Source organism: Myxine glutinosa, chromosome 3 (genome assembly GCF_964187855.1).
Source record: "Myxine glutinosa chromosome 3, kmMyxGlut1.1, whole genome shotgun sequence".
Taxonomy (NCBI): domain Eukaryota; kingdom Metazoa; phylum Chordata; class Myxini; order Myxiniformes; family Myxinidae; genus Myxine; species Myxine glutinosa.
Window position 1 is genome coordinate 108,408,119 of NC_136263.1, and position 19,531 is coordinate 108,427,649.

The following is a 19,531-nucleotide window of genomic DNA, read 5'->3' on the forward strand; positions in this document are numbered from 1 at the left end:
TGAGAAGAGTGATGAAAATGAATGTAGAAGGAAGTAGAGGACGGGGAAGACCGAGAAAGACTTGGCTAAAGATGGTCGGAGAAGAAATGCGGGCAAGGGCAAATCTCCCACAACAAGGGGAGATGCAGAAAATAGGGCAAAATGGAGAACATTGCCATGGGGGGCAAGCAAGGCTAACCCCCTCTCCAGCAGGGAAAATGGCCTTAAAATGTATGTTGTTGTTGTTGTTGTTGTAATGATAAAAAAAATTCGGTGCAAAAAAGCAAAGCAAATCAATAAAAGGAGAGCGGTCAGAAATGTTGAGGGTTCCCCTTGTTATCCGACTGTAGCCGAATGCATCATCAACTTCAAGTGTGGCCACGAGTTCAAGTGTCTTGAAGATGACCCCCGGTCTGGACAGCCCTAGAATGCCATCAGACGCAATTGTCCGGGTTTATGTGTTGGTAAAATGCAGTATAGTCTAACGAAGGCCGAGAGAATTGCGATAGACATTGATATTTTTCATGGAAGCACAATAATTTATGATAATTTGGGTAAGCTGAGCACACAGAAAACTGGGTGCTCAGCATCATCACCAACAGTTTTAATCAAGTAATGAGCTTTGGAGCTCTTTAACGCAGAACGAGCGAAGTCCAGCACTTTTATGGTATCAAATGTGGAATTGCTGCTCAATTCCTCAAGAGGAATCTATTCGGTGAAGCACAAGGTCTAAGGTGGAGGCTGTGTCAAATAATGGAACATCTTCTCTTTGCAATGAGTTAAACAACCCAACAACGAAATATGCCATCAAAATATATCAGTCATTGGCTTAGGGGTTATTTCCATATTTACTTGGGCCTTATTATTGGTGCTTTAACCAACAAAATGCTACCAATAACCTGTACCGAGTGATGCTTTGCAGTTTTCTATGGTCTTGTCCAAGTTGAAGAAGAAGCTGTTCCTAAGAGAACGCCGAGGTGATGGATTTGGGGGTGGGGTTGCCACTGTAGCTTGACGCACCGTCTCACTCAAGGCGGCCAGGTCCATCTCAGCCTTATTCCGGTCTGTGAGTGAGATTTCATGTATAATAATATGATTGATACCATGCTCATCTTTCTCAAATCTACAATTTAGGACGAAAAACAATACTGATGTTGGATTCAGCCAATAGTCATTAATGGGATCTCATTCTCAACTTCAAATATGCCTTTTCCAGAAATCTATTAACCTCCTCTAATTTCCCATTCACATTTCTCTGCAGTGGAGTATTTTTAAAATACAGAGATAACAAACTTGCAGTGATTGATGGACATGATTTTGAGGATTTTGTAAGGAAATATCTGAAAATTTAGTGGTTCTTCAGAAAGAAAAAACAGGTGATCAAACAGTGTCCTTTGTTCACCCAGAAACTTCATTTGAAAAAGGTAAGTTCAAAACAAAGTTTTATGCACGATGAAAGAGATACATTTCCTTTACAATCGTATGCGAAGAATACCATATATGCAAACAGTAATGTTTCAAAGAAACTGGTCCACGGCATAGATTCAGGTGATGGTGAACTCGTACAACGATATGTCATGTTGATCTGATAAAAAGCAGCTAAAACTAGAACGCCACTCAGTAGGGCGCATACTCCCGCCGTGGGTGGCCGCTGCTGAACCCTATCTTCCAATGGAAAAAAATCCTTCAAAAGATTCCTGGATCTGGAATAATATCCTGATCTTCACCAAAAACGAATCAATTCTTCCTTATCCCAAGGGCAATCATCCCACCAACCTTCATCCAAAACCGTTCAGAACATTCCCAGATATCTTGTTCACAAACACACGAACACATAAACACACATACTCACACACACACACACACACACACACACACACACACACACACACACACACACACACACACACGGACGGACACGATCAAATGCATTAATCCCTGGCGGGAGTTATGATTGAATGCATGAAAAAACAGGTAGTTAAAATACACAACTTAACATCGGCATCTGTTAAAACATCATCTTCAGGAATAACTTACCTCACACACATATATATACATATATACAGTCACGTGAAAAAGTAAGTACACCCCATGTAAAGTTTTGACTTTTTCAACATATTTCAACATACAGTTATTTGATCTTCATTTCAACAATATTGATAGATAAAGGTGATATAATATAACAAATATCATGAAACATTTACATTTCATAGTCCATTGTATAATTTAAATAAACATAAATGCTAATTTCTCATGTGGAAAAAGTAAGTACACCCTTGACTCTAATAGGTGGTATTGCCCCCTTTGGCAGAAACAACCTCAAGTAGACGTTTCTTATAACTGTCTACCCGTCTCTGACATCGACTGGGAGAAGTTTTTGCCCACTCCTCCATGCAGAATTCTTTCAGCTGTGCGATGTTTGAGGGGTTTCTTGCATGCACAGCTCGTTTCAAATCCCCCCACAACATATCGATGGGATTTAGATCCGGGCTTTGACTTGGCCCTCCCAGAACCCTCCATTGCTTTCTTTTCAGCCATTCCTTGGTGGATTTACTGGTATGTTTAGGGTCATTGTCATGTTGCAAGGTCCACCTTCGGTTGAGCTTCAACTATCCGACAGATGGCCTCACATTATCCTCAAGCACCCTCTGGTACAATGAAGAATTCATAGTGGATTCTTTGATGGTGAGCTGCCCAGGCCCTGATTCAGCAAAGCTGCCCCAAACCATAATATTTCCACCACCATGCTTTACAGTTGGTATCAGGTTCTTGTGGTCAAATGCTGTCTTTGGTTTTCACCAAACATGTCTTCTGGTACTGTGGCCAAATAGCTCTACCTTTCACTCATCTGTCCAGAGCACATTGTTCCAGAAGTGCTGGTCTTTGCCGAGGTGTTCATTGGCAAACTTTAGTCTTGCCCTGATGTTCTTTCTGGACAGAAAAGTTATCTCCTGGCACACCTCCCATGCAGAACAAATTTGTGCAGCTAACAAAACAGTGATAACTAAACAGTGATCCTAACAAAAGATAAGAAAGACAGTGATAAGACAGTGAAACAGTGAGGTTGTTTCTGCCAAAGGGGGCAATACCACCTATTACAGCCAAGGGTGTACTTACTTTTTCCACATGCGAAATTTGCATTTATGTTTATTTAAATTATACAATGAACTACAAAATGTAAATGTTTCATTATATTTGTTATATTATATCACCTTTATCTATCAATATTAGCCTTAAAACTTTGGCCTTAAATTGCCTTGAAACGATCATTCTTTGTCTGTCAATATTGTTGAAATGAAGATCAAATAGCTGTATGTTGAAATATGTTGAAAAAGTCAAACTTTACATGGGGTGTACTCACTTTTTCATGTAACTGTATATATTATATATACATATATATATATATATATATATATATATATATATATATATATATATATATATATATGTATATATATATGTATATATATATATATATATATATATATATGTATATATATATGTATATATATATATATATGTATATATATATATATATATATATATATATTTATATATACATACATATATATATATATATATATATATATATATATATATTATATATATATATATATATATATATATATATATATATTATATATATATATTGTTGTGGATATGAGGATTTTGTTTTTTTTATTGTGTTTTTTATTATTATTGCTTTATTCTGGACCCTCCTTACTCCAGTTATGTATAAAGGTCAAAGGGCGTTCCCGTAGTTAGTTCCATAAAGCATACATGAAGGACACTATAATATCCCTGTTCAGTAGTTTATTTCCTTATTATGTGTATTAGGGTAAGGCCTTGTCTTCCATTAAGATGACACTCCATTGCACCAAGTGAAACAAGATAGATCCCCTTTCATTCCCATTCCCAAAATCTCCATTTCCAGCTACATCCCCTCCAAGTCTCCATTGCCAACCGCACTGGGCAGTTTGCCAGGTTTGTTACAGCGGTGGGTTGCTGATTTCGCCCCAAAACCACCATCGAACATGTGCTCAGCTCGGGGAAGAAGGGCGTGCCCACCCATCGTCATCAAGGGTGGAGTCAGAGGGCCTGTGCCCACCAATCAGGGCCGACGCGAGCTCACCGGTGGGGCGTGACCTGAAGGCCGGCGGCTTGATCGCCTGAGGCACTATAAAAGCGCGCGCGCAAGAAGCAAGGACGTTGTTGAGTTGTGTGGTTGGACCAGATGAGCTTTTACAGAAGCAGATGAGCTTTGACAAGACGAGAGAGACGAGTCCTGAAAAGAGCACACAACGTCCACACAGCCGCAGCAGCAGCAGCCACAGCAGCAACAACAGCAACTTGGGGCCTGGACGGCAGTTTTGAGCAGGGCCGCGAAGGAACGGCGGCTGCTAAACGCGCCGATCGTGCTGCAGTACCCGTTGGACCTTCCTCTCCCTCCAGCCATCCACCTCCTGCCTTTCCATCCTTTTGTGTACGTGAGTTTGTTCTGTGTGTCTTGTCCCTGGGTTAATTAAGTTTGTATAAGCTAGCGTTGCACTGTGTCTCTGAATTCTTCTGTAAATTATTTTCTTATCTTTCCTTCTTCCTTGGTTACTTTTGGTTGTAAATAGTAAATAAATTATATTCGTATTCCCTACTTCTGTCTTCTTCTCCTTCACATCCGTGTCGCTTTTGTCTTTTCCATATTGAATATCTGTGGCGCGATCCGGCCAACGTTCAGGAATCGGGTTAGTCGGGGTAACTGTTCGGCCGCGGTGCCATCCGCTCGGCAAACCAACATCTTATCCGCGGTCCATAACAATTGGTGTCAGGAGTGGGATCGGACCCGAAGCGCGCTTAACGCGCTCAAAATTACAAGCTGCTGAAATTTGTTTTAAAGAAAAACCCGAATTTTGAAATCGCGCCATGGCTAGTCAAGGCGATCGGATGCCGGTGGGGGAACTAGAGGAGGGGTTAGGGGTAACCCAGGATCAAAGGGAGGAAATGGAGGAGAACAATGAGGAGGTGGTTGAGGAGGTGTCAGGCGCGCAAAATGGCGTCCTCGCGCACGTGGGTGTAGCGGCGCCAAATTTAGCCGCGCCCGTGGTCGCGGCAGCCGAGCCCGAGATGCCAGGGTACATGCGAGCCTTCATGGCCCAATTCATGGTGGAAATACAGAAATAAAACGACAGTATGGACAGGCTAGAAGCCAAAATGGGACAAATGGGGAACCAGATGGATGCTCAGGGTGAGCGATTGGAGGGCCAAATGGGAGCAATGAGGGACGAAGCAAGGGGTACCGGTGAGGGGTTAGACAAGAAATTTGAGGGGTTAGACAAGAAATTTGAGGGGTTAGACAAGAAATTTGAGGGGTTAGACAATGGGATAGAAGGGGTGAAACATGGGTTAACGGGGGTGGAAAATAGAATGGCGGCCCAGGAGAATCCGATAGAGGGGGTGAAAAATGGGTTAAGGGGGCTAGAAGATAGGATGGAAGGCAAATTGCGGGAAGTAGGGGAGCAATCCGCCCGGGAAATCAAACGGATGGGGAACTAGATAGAGGAGGTGAAAATCGGGTTAGAAGGTAAATTGGATGCTCAGAGGGATGAATTGGGACAGATGAGGGTGGCATCTACAAAAGAGATGGAGGAGATGAAAGAGGAGATACGACGAGGTGTAAGCGAGGAGGTCTCGGGGGTACGCGAGGAGGTCTCGGGGGTACGCGAGGAGGTAAAGCGAGGTGAAAAGCGTATGGAGAAAGAGGTGAGGAATAATACGGCTAAGTTACAACGGGGCATAGAGGACCTGACGGAGGAGGTGGAACAGCTGACGGTGGGACAGACGGAGTTAGTGGAGCAGGTACAAAAGAACACTGCGGTACTAGGAGGGTTAAAAGCGACACAAAAAGACATCAGGGACGACTTGATAGCGACGAAGAGGCAGTGTCAGATGGTACGTGAGGGACTGACAACGAGGTTGGACGAGGTGACAGAAGTAATGGAGACGAAGGACCGGGAGGTGAGGACGCACATAGAAACGGTTAAGGTGGCGTTAGAGGATGAGATTGAGGAGGCGCACCGGGAGATGAAGGAGGTAAAGGAAAAATTAGAGGAGGTGGAAGAGGAGGTGAGTGAAATTAAGAAGAGACGGAGGGAAACTAAGAGGGAGATGAAGGAGGAAGTAATGGAATATGTACAAGGTCGGTGCGCAAATCGTGATGATGTGCTCACTACCCAAATAAAGAGTTTGCAGGTGGCGAAGGAGGTGCGGAGACGAGGTGCCGAGGTGAGTGGCGATACACGTGGAAATGTATATGATGTGAGGGGAGCTTCAGTCGGCTTGGGGGTTGTTGTGGACCCGGGTGTTCGTGAGAGGCCGTTGGTGAAGTGTGCGACAGGTACGGTGTGCAAAAGAGGAGGTGTGCGAGAATGTCCGACTCTGGGGTGTGTGAGGAAAAAGTGCGCGCCGAGGAGTGAGTGTGCTGTCGAGAGTGAGTCGGTCGTAGCGCGTGTGTGAGGGAGCACATGGAAGCGTGTAGTGGGGAGTGTTACAGAGGATGTAACGAAAGAGTGTACACCTGTGGTGAGTGTTACGGAGGGAGTAACGAGAGAGTGTGCGCAAGAGGATGCGCGAGAAAGGTGTGTAACGGACAGGTGCATGAGGAAAGAGTGCGCTGTCAAAAGTAAGGAAGAATGCACACCTGTGGTGAGTGTTACAAACGATGTAACGAGAGAGTGTACACCTGTGGTGAGTGTTACGGAAGGTGTAACGGGAGAGTGTGCGCAAGAGGATGCACGAGAAAGGTGTGTAACAGAGGAGTGCATGAGGAAAGAGTGTGCTGTCAAGAGTGGTGGTAAAAGTAGTAAGAGTGACACGGAGCGTAAGTTGGTTGTGGCAGGTGAGAGAGGATGTACACCTGGAATGGTAGAACGTGTATGGGAAAGCACGCTGGAGTTGGTCGTGAGGCACGTGGTTGGGTGTGCAAGTGAGAGCGCACCTGTGATTGTCACAGAGGAGGTGACCGAGGAGGGGGCGCGAAGAGGTGTGTTGGTGAGGTGTGCGAACGACGAGTGTGTGCAAAGGTGTGCGGTGGTCAGGTGTGTGACCAAGTCTGTGAGCGAAAGAACGAGTGCAATAGTGAAGTACGCGGGGTGTACGGGCGGCGCTGGAGCACCGAGCTCGGTGAGGGTGAAAGGGGTAGCGTATGCGTGTGAGCATGCAGGTGAAGCATCGACGGTAACCGGGTTAGCGGTTAGAGTGACTTATAGCCGAATCGGGCCCTCGGTGCGCGCCGGGCAGCTTCGCGTGCCGCGAGGACCAGCGGGGATCTGAACCACGGCGGTTTCGAAAGAACCGCCGTACGCGATCCACGCCGGGCCGCGCTTTGAACGGCCGCGTCCGTGCTCCACTAGGCGGAGCGGGCAGCCCGATAGGAAGGGTCGTCATGGCGACCCCTTTTTGTTGAGGCGTTCCGGCAGGTCGAGATCGGGCCATTGGACGGCTCTGTGCCGAGATGGTGCGTGGGATCTCGGCCCGGGTAAGCGTCCTTCCCTGCACCGAGTGCCGGACGCGTCCAACCGCCGGCACCAAAGAACCCGCATTCATTACTCGGCTGTACGAAGCCGAGCTTTAGAAGTGAATTGGCGCACTGAGAGGCACTAGTGAGTAGACTGATGACGAGGATAGTGTTTTGGCCCCGAAATTAGAAAAACAAAATTTGAGGATTGGCAGTGATGATTGGCAGAGGATTGGTAGATGATTGGCAAATTTTTGATTGGCTGAAATTTGGTGTGCAAAATTGGTAGTGAGAGATACCCGATGTGATGGGATGGCAACTCTGCCATCTCTCACAGAGGGGGCAAAGGAGCACTTGTGTTATGGGGTTTATGGCAGTGAAAACTAGCCCGGGAGGGTTTGGATAATGTGTAGGGACCTAGAGATTGACAATAGGTAACGTTAAGGTTAGGTAGTGACTGATACCTGTAGTGGGGACGCAGGTAGATTAGAGTGGATGATAATGACGTGGTATGTGCTTAGTTTAAAGGGAAGACGGGGAGCACTAAGTTAGCAGGGCAAAAGGTAGTTTAGATGATGCCGTGTGAGTGTTGGAGGTGTATTCAGAAGTGTATTGTGAAAAGTGTGTGAGGAACAGGTGTGATTGCACAGGTGTGCAACTGAACAGGTGTGTGGAGCAGTGCATGAGTGAGAGAAGGTGATTGTGCGTTGTGTTGACCAAATGGTCCAGGGACCAAGGAGGGTGCAGGTGGCACCAGGTGAGATTGCACAGGTGTGCAACTACAGGTGAATGAAGAACAGGTGTATGGAATAAATGGTAGTGTGGAATATATGGAGTATTGGAATGGATGGTCGTGGAGTGAGTATGGGGGAAACTGTGGAGTGGAGTGGATGGTGCGAAGGTGTGAATGGGGGAAGAATGGACCCCCATCACGAATACCCGGGGAGGGTAGTGTAAGTGTTAGGTAGAGGGTACAGGTAAATTGTGGTTGGATATTGGCATCTGTGGTGCGTGGTGGAAGAATGGTATTTGGATGGGTGCATTAGTGTTGTGGAAATGGCTGGGCGTGTAGCCTGTTAGTGTGTGTAGTTGGTTTGGGCACTCCATGAAGGCCCGAAATCTTGCTGGTGGACCTTGATCACAGGGCACCGATGCCCCACAGGTGAACCACACTAGTCGGCCCCTGTGGGCCATAAATAAATAAAAAGGGACACGTTGGGTGCATTTCATTTTATGTTCAAATAGGCCGCCAGCAAAGAAGATGACAACATCAGGAAGAGAGTAATAGCCAGCAGAGGGAGCCGAAGAGCAAGAGACCACCTGCAGGGTTAGGGGTTGTTGTTTTTATTTTTATTGATGAACAGTGATGACTGTGCACCGATTGGTGCTTGAGGGTGCTTTGGTGCGTTTTTGGGTGCTTTCATGGTGCATCGATGCAGGGCAGACTGTCTCCCCCCAAAAGAACGATCACAGGTCCTGGGTTGCGTTTTGTAAATAAAGTAGAGCCATTGTAAATAATGCGCCCCCACCGTCAATGTATAGTTTGAAGACCATTCCGCAATTCGGTTAGCTGTGGGCGTGAATCTGTTAGGTAGGGTGCAATGGAGCAGCGGGACATATTTATTTATGTTTTAAAACTGTCGCACTCAGGGTCAGGTTAAAAGTAGAGGTAACTACACCTACGTGTCACACTAAGTTAAAGTTATAGGCCCGGGACGTGCCTAAGTGGAGGAGGGTGCAGTGTTGTGGATATGAGGATTGTGTTTTTTTTATTGTGTTTTTTATTATTATTACTTTATGCTGGACCCTCCTTACTCCAGTTATGTATAAAGGTCAAAGGGCGTTCCCGTAGTTAGTTCCATAAAGCATACATGAAGGACACTATAATATCCCTGTTCAGTAGTTTATTTCCTTATTATGTGTATTAGGGTAAGGCCTTGTCTTCCATTAAGATGACACTCCATTGCACCAAGTGAAACAAGATAGATCCCCTTTCATTCCCATTCCCAAAATCTCCATTTCCAGCTACATCCCCTCCAAGTCTCCATTGCCAACCGCACTGGGCAATTTGCCAGGTTTGTTACAGCGGTGGGTTGCTGATTTCGCCCCAAAACCACCATCGAACATGTGCTCAGCTCGGGGAAGAAGGGCGTGCCCGCCCATCGTCATCAAGGGTGGAGTCAGAGGGCCTGTGCCCACCAATCAGGGCCGACGCGAGCTCACCGGGGGGGCGTGACCTGAAGGCCGGCGGCTTGATCGCCTGAGGCGCTATAAAAGCGCGCGCACAAGAAGCAAGGACGTTGTTGAGTTGTGTGGTTGGACCAGATGAGCTTTTACAGAAGCAGATGAGCTTTGACAAGACGAGAGAGACGAGTCCTGAAAAGAGCACGCGACGTCCACACAGCCGCAGCAGCAGCAGCCACAGCAGCAACAACAGCACATTGGGGCCTGGACGGCAGTTTTGAGCAGGGCCGCGAAGGAACGGCGGCTGCTAAACGCGCCGATCGTGCTGCAGTACCCGTTGGACCTTCCTCTCCCTCCAGCCATCCACCTCCTGCCTTTCCATCCTTTTGTGTACGTGAGTTTGTTCTGTGTGTCTTGTCCCTGGGTTAATTAAGTTTGTATAAGCTAGCGTTGCACTGTGTCTCTGAATTCTTCTGTAAATTATTTTCTTATCTTTCCTTCTTCCTTGGTTACTTTTGGTTGTAAATAGTAAATAAATTATATTCGTATTCCCGACTTCTGTCTTCTTCTCCTTCACATCCGTGTCGCTTTTGTCTTTTCCATATTGAATATCTGTGGCGCGATCCAGCCAACGTTCAGGAATCGGAGTAACTGTTCGGCCGCGGTGCCATCCGCTCGGCAAACCAACATCTTATCCGCGGTCCGTAACAATATATATATATATATATATATATATATATATATATATATATATATATATACACAGTGCATTCAGAAAGTATTCAGAACCCTTCACTTTTTTCACATTTTGTTATGTTGCAGCCTTATGCTGAAATCGTTAAAATTCATTTTTTCCCTCAGCAATCTACACTCAATACCCCCAAAATGACAAAGAGAAAACAGGATTTTAGAAATTTTGCAAATTTATTAAAAAGAAAAAACTGAAATATCACATTGACATAAGTATTGATACCCTTTGCTATGACACTTGAAATTTAGCTCAGGTGCCTCCCATTTCTCTTGATCATCTTTGAGATGTTTCGACACCTTGATTGGAGTCCACCTGTGGTAAAATCAATTGATTGGACATGATTTGGAAAGGCACACACCTGTCTATGTGAGGTCTCGCAGCTGACAATGCATATCAGAGCAAAAACCAAGCCATGAGGTCGAAGGAACTGCCTGCAGAGCTCAGAGACAGGATTGTGTCGAGGCACAGATCTGGGGAACCCCACAAAAAAAAATAATGCTGCATTGAAGGTTTCCCAAGAGCACAGTGGCCTCCATAATTCTTAAATGGAAGAAGTTTGGAACAACCAGGACTCTTCCTAGAGCTGGCCGCCTGGCAAAACTAAGCAATCGTGGGAGAAGGGCCTTGGTAAGAGAGGTGAGCAAGAACCCGATGGTCACTCTGGCTGAGCTCCAGAGATCCTGTGTGGAGATGGGAGAAACTTCCAGAAGGACAACCATCACTGCAACACTCCACCGATCTGGGCTTTATGGCAGAGTGGCCAGACAGAAGCCTCTCCTCAGTGAAAGACACATAAAAGCCCGCTTGGAGTTTGCAAAAAAGCACCTAATCGACTCAGACTGTGAGAAACAAGATTCTGTGGTCGGATGAAACCTAGATTTAACTGTTTGGCCTCAATTCTAAGGCGTCATGTCTGGAGGAAACCAGGCACCGCTCATCACCTGCCCAATACCATCCCAACGGTGAAGCATGGTGGTGGCAGCATCATGCTGTGGGGGTATTTTTCAGAAGTAGGGACTGGGGGACTGGTCATGGTCAGGGTTGAGGGAACAACGAACGGAGCAAAGTACAGAGATATCCTTAATGAAAACCTGAAACAGAGCGCTCGGGACCTCAGACTGGGCCGAAGGTTTACCTTCCAACAGGACAATGACCCTAAGCACACAGCCAAGACAACGCAGGAGTGGCTTAGGGACAACTCTGTGAAGGTCCTTGAGTGGCCCAGCCAGAGCCCTGACGTGAAACCAATCGAACATCTCTGGAGAGACCTGAAAATGGCTGTCCACCGACGGTCCCCATTCAGCCTGACAGAGCTTGAGAGGATCTGCAGAGAACAATGGCAGAAAATCCCCAAATCCAGGTGTATAAAAGCTTGTCACGTCATACCCAAGAAGACTCGAGGCTGTAATCGCTGCCAAAGGTGCTTCAACTCAGTACTGAGTTAAGGGTCTGAATACTTATGTCAATGTGATATTTCAGTTTTTTATTTTTAATAAATTTGCAAAACTTTCTAAAATGCTGTTTTTTCTTTGTCATTATGGGGTATTGCGTGTAGATTGATGACAGAAAAAATGAATTTAAACGATTAAATTTCAGCATCAGGCTGCAACATAACAAAATGTGAAAAAAGTGAAGGGGTCTAAATACTTTCTGAATGTCATTAATCAAACTGTCATAACTCAAAAGGCTTAGGCACTACAGAGCGATCTTTTAAAAATCGGTTTTTTTATACATGTTTTTGTATAAAAAATTTACAAACATTGCATTACATTACAAAAAAAAACAAATGGCCTAAAACACTCCCAGGCACACTGCTGAACCTCTGAAATTTTGGCGAAGATCCGTTTGACGAAGATCCATCTCTGAGAAAATTGGTGACACACAGACAGACAGACCAACGGCTTACATAGTGTATGTATATATATATATATATATATATATATATATATATATATATATATATATATATCAAACACTGGTGTAGGTATTACTTCAGTGAAGACTAAATTGTGAAATTCATATTTATACTGGCCCAGACCCAATAAACAAAATCATCAAACAAATCCGTTTCACCTAGTTTGAGGTTCAGGATGCTTCCAGGGGCAGAGGAGACGGTGCCATCCTGGGCCTTGGAAGCTGTTGTTCGACTTATTGATGAAGTCCTGGAACTGTTGGCCTGTCCTGACAATGCACCCTTTGGAATTTTCGAGCCTAGAAATAAAAGTAAAAGTGGAGTGAGTCAGGCAACATGGATGAAATGCCTTTTGTTTTGGTAAACATACGTCTCGGCTCATGGAGGAATATTTACCATATGTGATTAAAAACTAAACATTGATATTGAAGTAACAGGTTTCACCTGTTAAATGAAACAAATCTTTACATCTGTGTTGTTATTCACCACCCAAATCACAAATCCATGTGTGTATCGCTTTTATCTGCTTCCTTGCCCATCCCTGTTTAGTTCATTCCACTTTCCAACGTTTTTAATCTGCCTTGAGCCTTGCACCACATATTTTTTTAAATAAGACCATGAGCTATTCGTTGCATGTTAATGAGACAATTTGGGTTGGCCTATTGGTGTTCGCATCCAAACCACTTGCTGATGACTCCAGGTTAAAATATCATACCACCTTTGTCTACTCCTGTCTTTGCCCTGCGATTGGGTAGCTTGCATAAACTCTGGTGGGACAGTGCTTCCTGGAGATTAGGACAGGAATTTAGAATTCAGTTTATGCAAAATGGCTTACTAATTTTGAAAGGCACCATGGGATATTTAATATCTACAAGTGAATGCTAAAAGATGTGACAGCCTTTGTCTGCTGCAACTAGTCTGGTAGTCTATACTGGGAATATGAATCAAACCCAGATGGGACAGCTTAAAAGTGATTGCATGATCTCTTCGGGATATTCTATCAGTCGCGGGGGTGATTAAGGTGCCACGATATCACTTGACAGCCACGATTCGATGCTTCGTGCATTTTCTGAAATATAGTATGTAATGATATTGGAGCAAATTGGTCAGCCAGTGATCACTCTACTATATTTGAAACAGATATCTGAATCAATTATGGCATGAGTCTTCCAGTTTTAGTCTTCCAGGTGTTGTGTTCTCCCAACTATAAAAGCTAATTTTCACGGATTTTTGTATAAATCTGTACCAAAAGCTCCTCTGAGCAATCAAAGCTGATGGGTGGTTCACAATGGTTTGAAACACCATTCATTGCGCTCGTGTGCATGAAAACAAAGCGTTTCAAGATCGACACACTTGTTTCTTTCGAGTTGTTCTCAATTTGCATTTGTGCATCAAACGTTGTATTGGAACTCCCGGAAATTCACCCTTAGAGAAACAAATGGATCCCCACTCTTTGAGTTTAAGGCTTTCCAAAATATTTTTGCCATGACAATATATTTACTCAAAGTACTGTGTATCCCCAATGTCAGGGAGGCAAGGATGTGGACCATATATTTATTACATACACAAAACTAGAGAATTAGGGGCCGTCTATGAAATACACAAGAATTGTGAAATATTTAACTCTCCAACCTCCACCACATAGATTCTCTACCCCCACCATGATCCCCTTTCTCCATCCCTTGCGCATACATCTATCTATAATTCCAGTAATCTCTGTATGTGTGTCTGTGTGTTTGTCTGTGTGTTTGTCTGTGACCGCTGTTTCTCGACAACCACGGGTCCGATATACTTGAAACTTGCCAGGTATATTGCTGGGGACCCGAGGATGTGCCTTTTCAAGGTTTGAAATTAATCGGAGAAGTAGTTACCGAGCTATGGTCACCGTACTCGCAAGCCGTTCGCTTTGGCTTTGCGAATGGACCAAACCATTTCATGTAAATAGAGGGGGGGGTTTGCGAATGGACCAAACCATTTCATGTAAATAGAGGGGGGGGGGGGGTTCTGTGGTCGTTACTGCCACGTCGCTTTGGCTTTGCGAATGGACCAAACCATTTCATGTAAATAGAGGGGGGGGGGGGGTTCTGTGGTCGTTGCGAATGGACCAAACCATTTCATGTAAATAGAGGGGGGGGGTTCTGTGGTCGTTACTGCCACGTGGTTTCAAAGTTTTTTTTTGTTGTTGTTGTTTGCACGCATGTTTTTTTGCATGCACGTACGGGCAAGCACGTACGGGCGTGCCCGTACGTGCGGGCACGCCCTAGTCATAAATAAATGGCCCTAACTTAAAGGGGATTGGACATGAGTATAGACATCAAATGCTTAAGATTAATTAATTGTCGCAACAAAAAAGATTAAGTTTGGCACAAAAATTGTTGCTCTAGCATGCGTGAATCGTGAGATATCCGAGTTTTAAAATGCCAATAGCAGACGATTTCTCTCGCGCCGGCCAGCATCTGGTGATGACTATCATCATCATCGTGACGTCATCGGAGGAAGCTGATGTGACTGCGCAATAGTAAACAATGGCAGACACCGACTCCGATAGTTGCGTAAGTCTGGATATCAGCGATATTTCTGACCAATCTGATGCGGAAAATGAAGAGAAAGTTAATAATTTTGGGGAATCACACTCGATTCTCCCATACAGATTCGAACCATACCGTCCAGAGAGTGAAGAAGAGAAATCGTCGGACACAGACACAATGGCGATCGATTTTGATCTCGGGCGCCTCCAAAATACTGAATGGTATTCATTTTTATGTCTTTTTTAATTGAAAAAGTTTCTTTTTCTGGTCAATGGAATACATAACTAATATTTAATTAATGTTCGGTGCCGTGAGGCAAGAAATGGATAGAAACACAGAAACGAAATACGACTTTATTGACTTAGTGCAGCACTGCAGGTGTATCAGTTGTAATTGTATCATTATAGCACTCTCTATAATGCAAGCAATCTCTGTGTGACTGTCTGTGACCGCTGTTTCTCGACAACAACTGGTCCGATCTAAGTGAAACTTGCCAGGTATATTGCTGGGGACCTGAGGATGTGCCTTTTCAAGGTTTGCTATTAATCGGACAAGTGGCTACAAGTTATGGCCATTTATTTAGCAAACACATACGTTTTGTACGTGAACGAAGGAACAGCGAAGGAGCGGTGAAGGACGAGAGCGAAGACCGAAGGAACGATGCAAGTTTTAATTTTTCTTTGCACGTATGGTCAAGCGACAGCGAAGGAACCGCGTGTGTTTGTTGTTTCTGCCTCACAGTTTGAAAATTGAATACTTGGCCACTAAAACTAATTTGCGATTAATCGTAACTGCGATATGCGAACTTCCAGACAGTGAGACCTTATTTTTGGTTCGTACGTCAACGTACGTATGTCCACGTACTTACCTCCCCGCACATACGGGCACGCACTAGCAGCAGCCACACAACGACTGGGCATGATTCCAACTGATCGTAACGAAAACAAAGCGATGTTCTGATCGTCACGAAGCCAACAAGGCTTTAAGAACGAAAAACTGGGTTACTTCGCAAACGTCATTTCCGGTTTGCGGTTTTGACAAAACTGATTTTGCTTGTTCGGCGATATTTTGACAAATTCTAATAAAACCGCGAAGATGTTTGTGAAATGAACTCAATAGAAGTGTTTAAGATATGTTTATGTTTCGAAATCTGCAAAGTTGTTTTGGTCGTGTCCGTTCTCCTTTAATATTAACCTAATGTCCCCTTTCCACATTAGTTTATATCCGTTTTCTTTTGGCACATTTCCACCAACTGTGTTGTCAAATACGTTTCTAAATAGAGCTGTCATAATACAAATCTTGGAATCATTCATTCTGATGGTTTTCTCACCATCAGTCTCCATTCTGGCACCCACACTAGTGCGTTGGGAAGCACCAGGAAAATTGGAGATGTCGCCATGATGGTAAGATTTTTTGACCTTTAACCCCAGTCGGTTGAGCACGACCTTGGGAGAATGCGTCAAATCAAGGACCGGGCGCCTAAATCTCACAGCTGAGGCAGGGTCTGGCTCTGAACACAGGGATATGTCACAACACACATTGATATCTCAGAGGAAGGCACATACTTAACAAGTAAAGGAAAAAACATATTTTAGGGCTACACACTTTTTTTTTCAGTTTTAAACCTTTTTTTAAAATTAAATGTTGATAGATGAAAATGTACCAGAAAAGAGGACCGTGAGCCAAATTTCAGCTCTCTAGGACATATGGAACCTAGAAAACGAACGGCTCAAATATTTGAAACGGGACAAACAAACAAAGTTCAAATGAAGTTAAATAAAAGTGTGCAAAAAATAAAATATTTGGTGCTTGAGATGTGAAACAGGCCTCTCTGTTTTTTGGCGGTCAAACATGCTTCATATAAAAGCAGAATATCCATGATGTGAATCGATTACCGTTGTTGAGCTTCATTAAAAGGCATGATCTTTTTAATTCTTATTTATTTGTTGCTATTTGTTTTATTAAAATTTAACTTGAATAGATGCTCCTCTTGATGAAACCAAACTACAATAAGAAGAACTACAACAGCCATAGGATATAAAGTGAGAGTCAATGCAAAATGAGGCAACTTAGGGGTATATCAAAAGCCACCAATGAAGCAAATATAAATTAACCAAAAGAGCACTCACAACTAAATTACTTTAGGGAGTAGAGAATGTAAATGTTTATGTGGATTTCAGTACATAATCCCGAATGCCCTTCGTATAATACCTACCGGTGGTGATCTCCAGTTCTTGAGAGTTCTCTGTTCTCTGAGCAATCTGATAATTGGAATCCGGAAGGTAGGCCGTGCGGTATGGTGCGTAGTTGAACACCCCAAACCGCCTGCGAATGTTCTCCACGTACACATCCATCTCTGCCATGGCATTATTGAAAATACTTTTCGCCTTCTTCACAGAGAAAGGAATCTCTTTTGACATCAGATAGCAGCTGCCAATAGGCACCCATGCCCTGTCAGGAGAAGAACAACAAACCACATTCACTTGATGTCTCAGCACGCAACCCACAAGACTGTCTTAAAAGCCAGCTGTTTGTATGCCAGTAAGGCTGTCTATCTCTAATTGTAAACAGATCCGAGCAAGTTCAAAATAGTGATTTGAACACAAAATGTTTGACGATAAATGTGATAAACTGCTCATTCAGTTAACTAGTCACAAATATTGATGCCAGATTCTATACAGGCTAAAACAGATTATTTTCGACAAAAGCTCTGCAATAAGTTATTTTGCCAAATGTTATCAGACAAGCAAGAGGAGAAAAATTCTGCCTGAAGAGGAAAGACAGAGGGCAAGAGCCAGACAATACTCAGACATGAACCAATAACTTATAAGGAATGTTTAAAAAATTGGAGTTTAAGATTGCACCTGTCATGTTGTCCAAAAAATCTCACATCCACCTGTCCATCCTTCTCCCTCAATGCTTTTGCTGGCCAGAATGGAAAACCCTTGAGCTTGGCCCACACCAGGGGATGAGGTGAACTCTGTGTACAGATAGATCGGCAAAGGTGTAATAATTTGCATGCGGCTCAGCAAATTCTGGTCTTCCGCTCCTTCATTCTCAGTTAAATTACCTACTTCTTACCTCGACTCACGGCTTCAACTACCCCAGCTCTGACCTCATTCCTCTTGGCCAAAGCCTTTCCACTCAACTTCCTGAATCTAGGCCATCCTATTCCAGGCACCAGCACCCAGCTCTAAGCATCAAAATGTGGTGCAAGTACATCAGGGTGTACAATTGCTTCCCTGCTTTGTAACAGGAAAAAAAAAAACATAAATAAAGAGTGTGGCTCACACAAGGTTCGCAGAACCAGTTGTCTCTCTTCTGGCACGACGCGAGGTAACACTCTGGACAAATCTCTATCTCATTCATCTATCGGGATAAAACACCAGAAAAAACAATTGCAATGCAGGTTCACTTGTTTTATCTACTCAAAACAGTGCTATAGGTGATAAAGCTCCTTTATAAAAAAATTATCATGACACAAAATTTCTCTGGTGAGATTCTTAGAGCTTTTTAATTTAATTCTTGGAATCCGAGGATCCTGAGTTCGAATCCCGGTAGATCACTGAATTAACGCCAGGGGGGTTGACTCAGCCTGTCATCCTTCCGAGGTCGGCAAATTGAGTACCAGTTTTACTGGTAATTCCCTGTGTGTCGCAAAAGGCGACTAACAGGGTTGGCGGCAGGAAGGGCATCCGGCCATAAAACATTGCTTCAAAAGGGGACCACGGTGCCCGAAAAAGGCCAACCCCCGCTCTGCGGGGGGAAATGGCCTCTAAAGGACGTTCTTTATTTTTAAATGATCTAGGACTTATAGTGGACCTTGCACATAAATATCATGCAGGACAAAGACATTGGTTGACATCAATGTACTTTTCCATGAGTTTACAAGGATATTAGTAAACAATGTGACCAGCGTCGGTGGTGTAATGCTTAAAGCGTCTGCTCTGAGTCTATGAAGTCCGCGGTTCGAATAGCTATGACATGATTAATTTTCTATGGTGTGTATAATAAGACTAGCAGAGTGCCCGCCCTACGAACAATCTTGTTCTAAGCATGCAACACGTTCTTCTGACACACGCTTTTATTTGAGTGGTGTATAGGCAACTGATAGCTCCCTCAATCACTCCAAAAATAAAATAAAAATAACCCGGGTTACGTGCATGAAGCAAAACCATGCCTACTGCTTATAATTCAAAACACCTCAATGCACTGGATAACGTTGAGGACAGGAATACTGCACTGTAAAATGTGGGACTTGTAATACCTTTTCTCACCTGGAGGGGTGCTACATAATACACATTTACATAGAGAATTTGCATCCCATCCCTCCCCCCAACTCCCCCCATCCCTCCACCCCCCCCCCACCCCCACCCCATGACCACTGGCAAAGATAAAAACACCCCTGTACACTAATTGGGGTCATGCTGGCCCTATGTAGCAAGTCTGGATGTAATCGGGCCAGAACTGTAGGAGGAGGAGCGTGGCAAACAAACAAACACTGGTCCGTGAATTATAGTAAGGATTTTATTGCAGTTATATATCATTCAAACGTAATTCTGGCTGGGATACAATGCTCGCTGGTTAATTTTTCCCACTACATAAAAGTTATACTGTAGTGTGTTGCAAGATTTTTCATAGTTAAAAATATCAAATTAACTGCTACAATT

The 19,531-nt window shown here is 44.0% G+C and overlaps 1 protein-coding gene across 23 annotated transcripts in view; it reads right to left on the reverse strand.

Annotated features, from left to right (window-relative positions):
• The window catches only part of LOC137423285 (MYND-type zinc finger-containing chromatin reader ZMYND8), a 273,708-nt gene that overhangs the window by 124,154 nt on the left and 130,023 nt on the right, over nt 1-19,531 (reverse strand). For all 23 annotated transcript variants that reach the window (XM_078774428.1, XM_078774425.1, XM_078774421.1 and 20 more), the window contains 6 exons: nt 18,153-18,230; nt 17,726-17,841; nt 17,077-17,312; nt 16,192-16,371; nt 12,495-12,632; nt 885-1,043 (listed from right to left, as the gene is read on the reverse strand). In XM_078774428.1, coding sequence (XP_078630554.1) covers nt 885-1,043; nt 12,495-12,632; nt 16,192-16,371; nt 17,077-17,312; nt 17,726-17,841; nt 18,153-18,230 — 907 coding nt within the window. The remainder of the gene's footprint in view (nt 1-884; nt 1,044-12,494; nt 12,633-16,191; nt 16,372-17,076; nt 17,313-17,725; nt 17,842-18,152; nt 18,231-19,531) is intronic.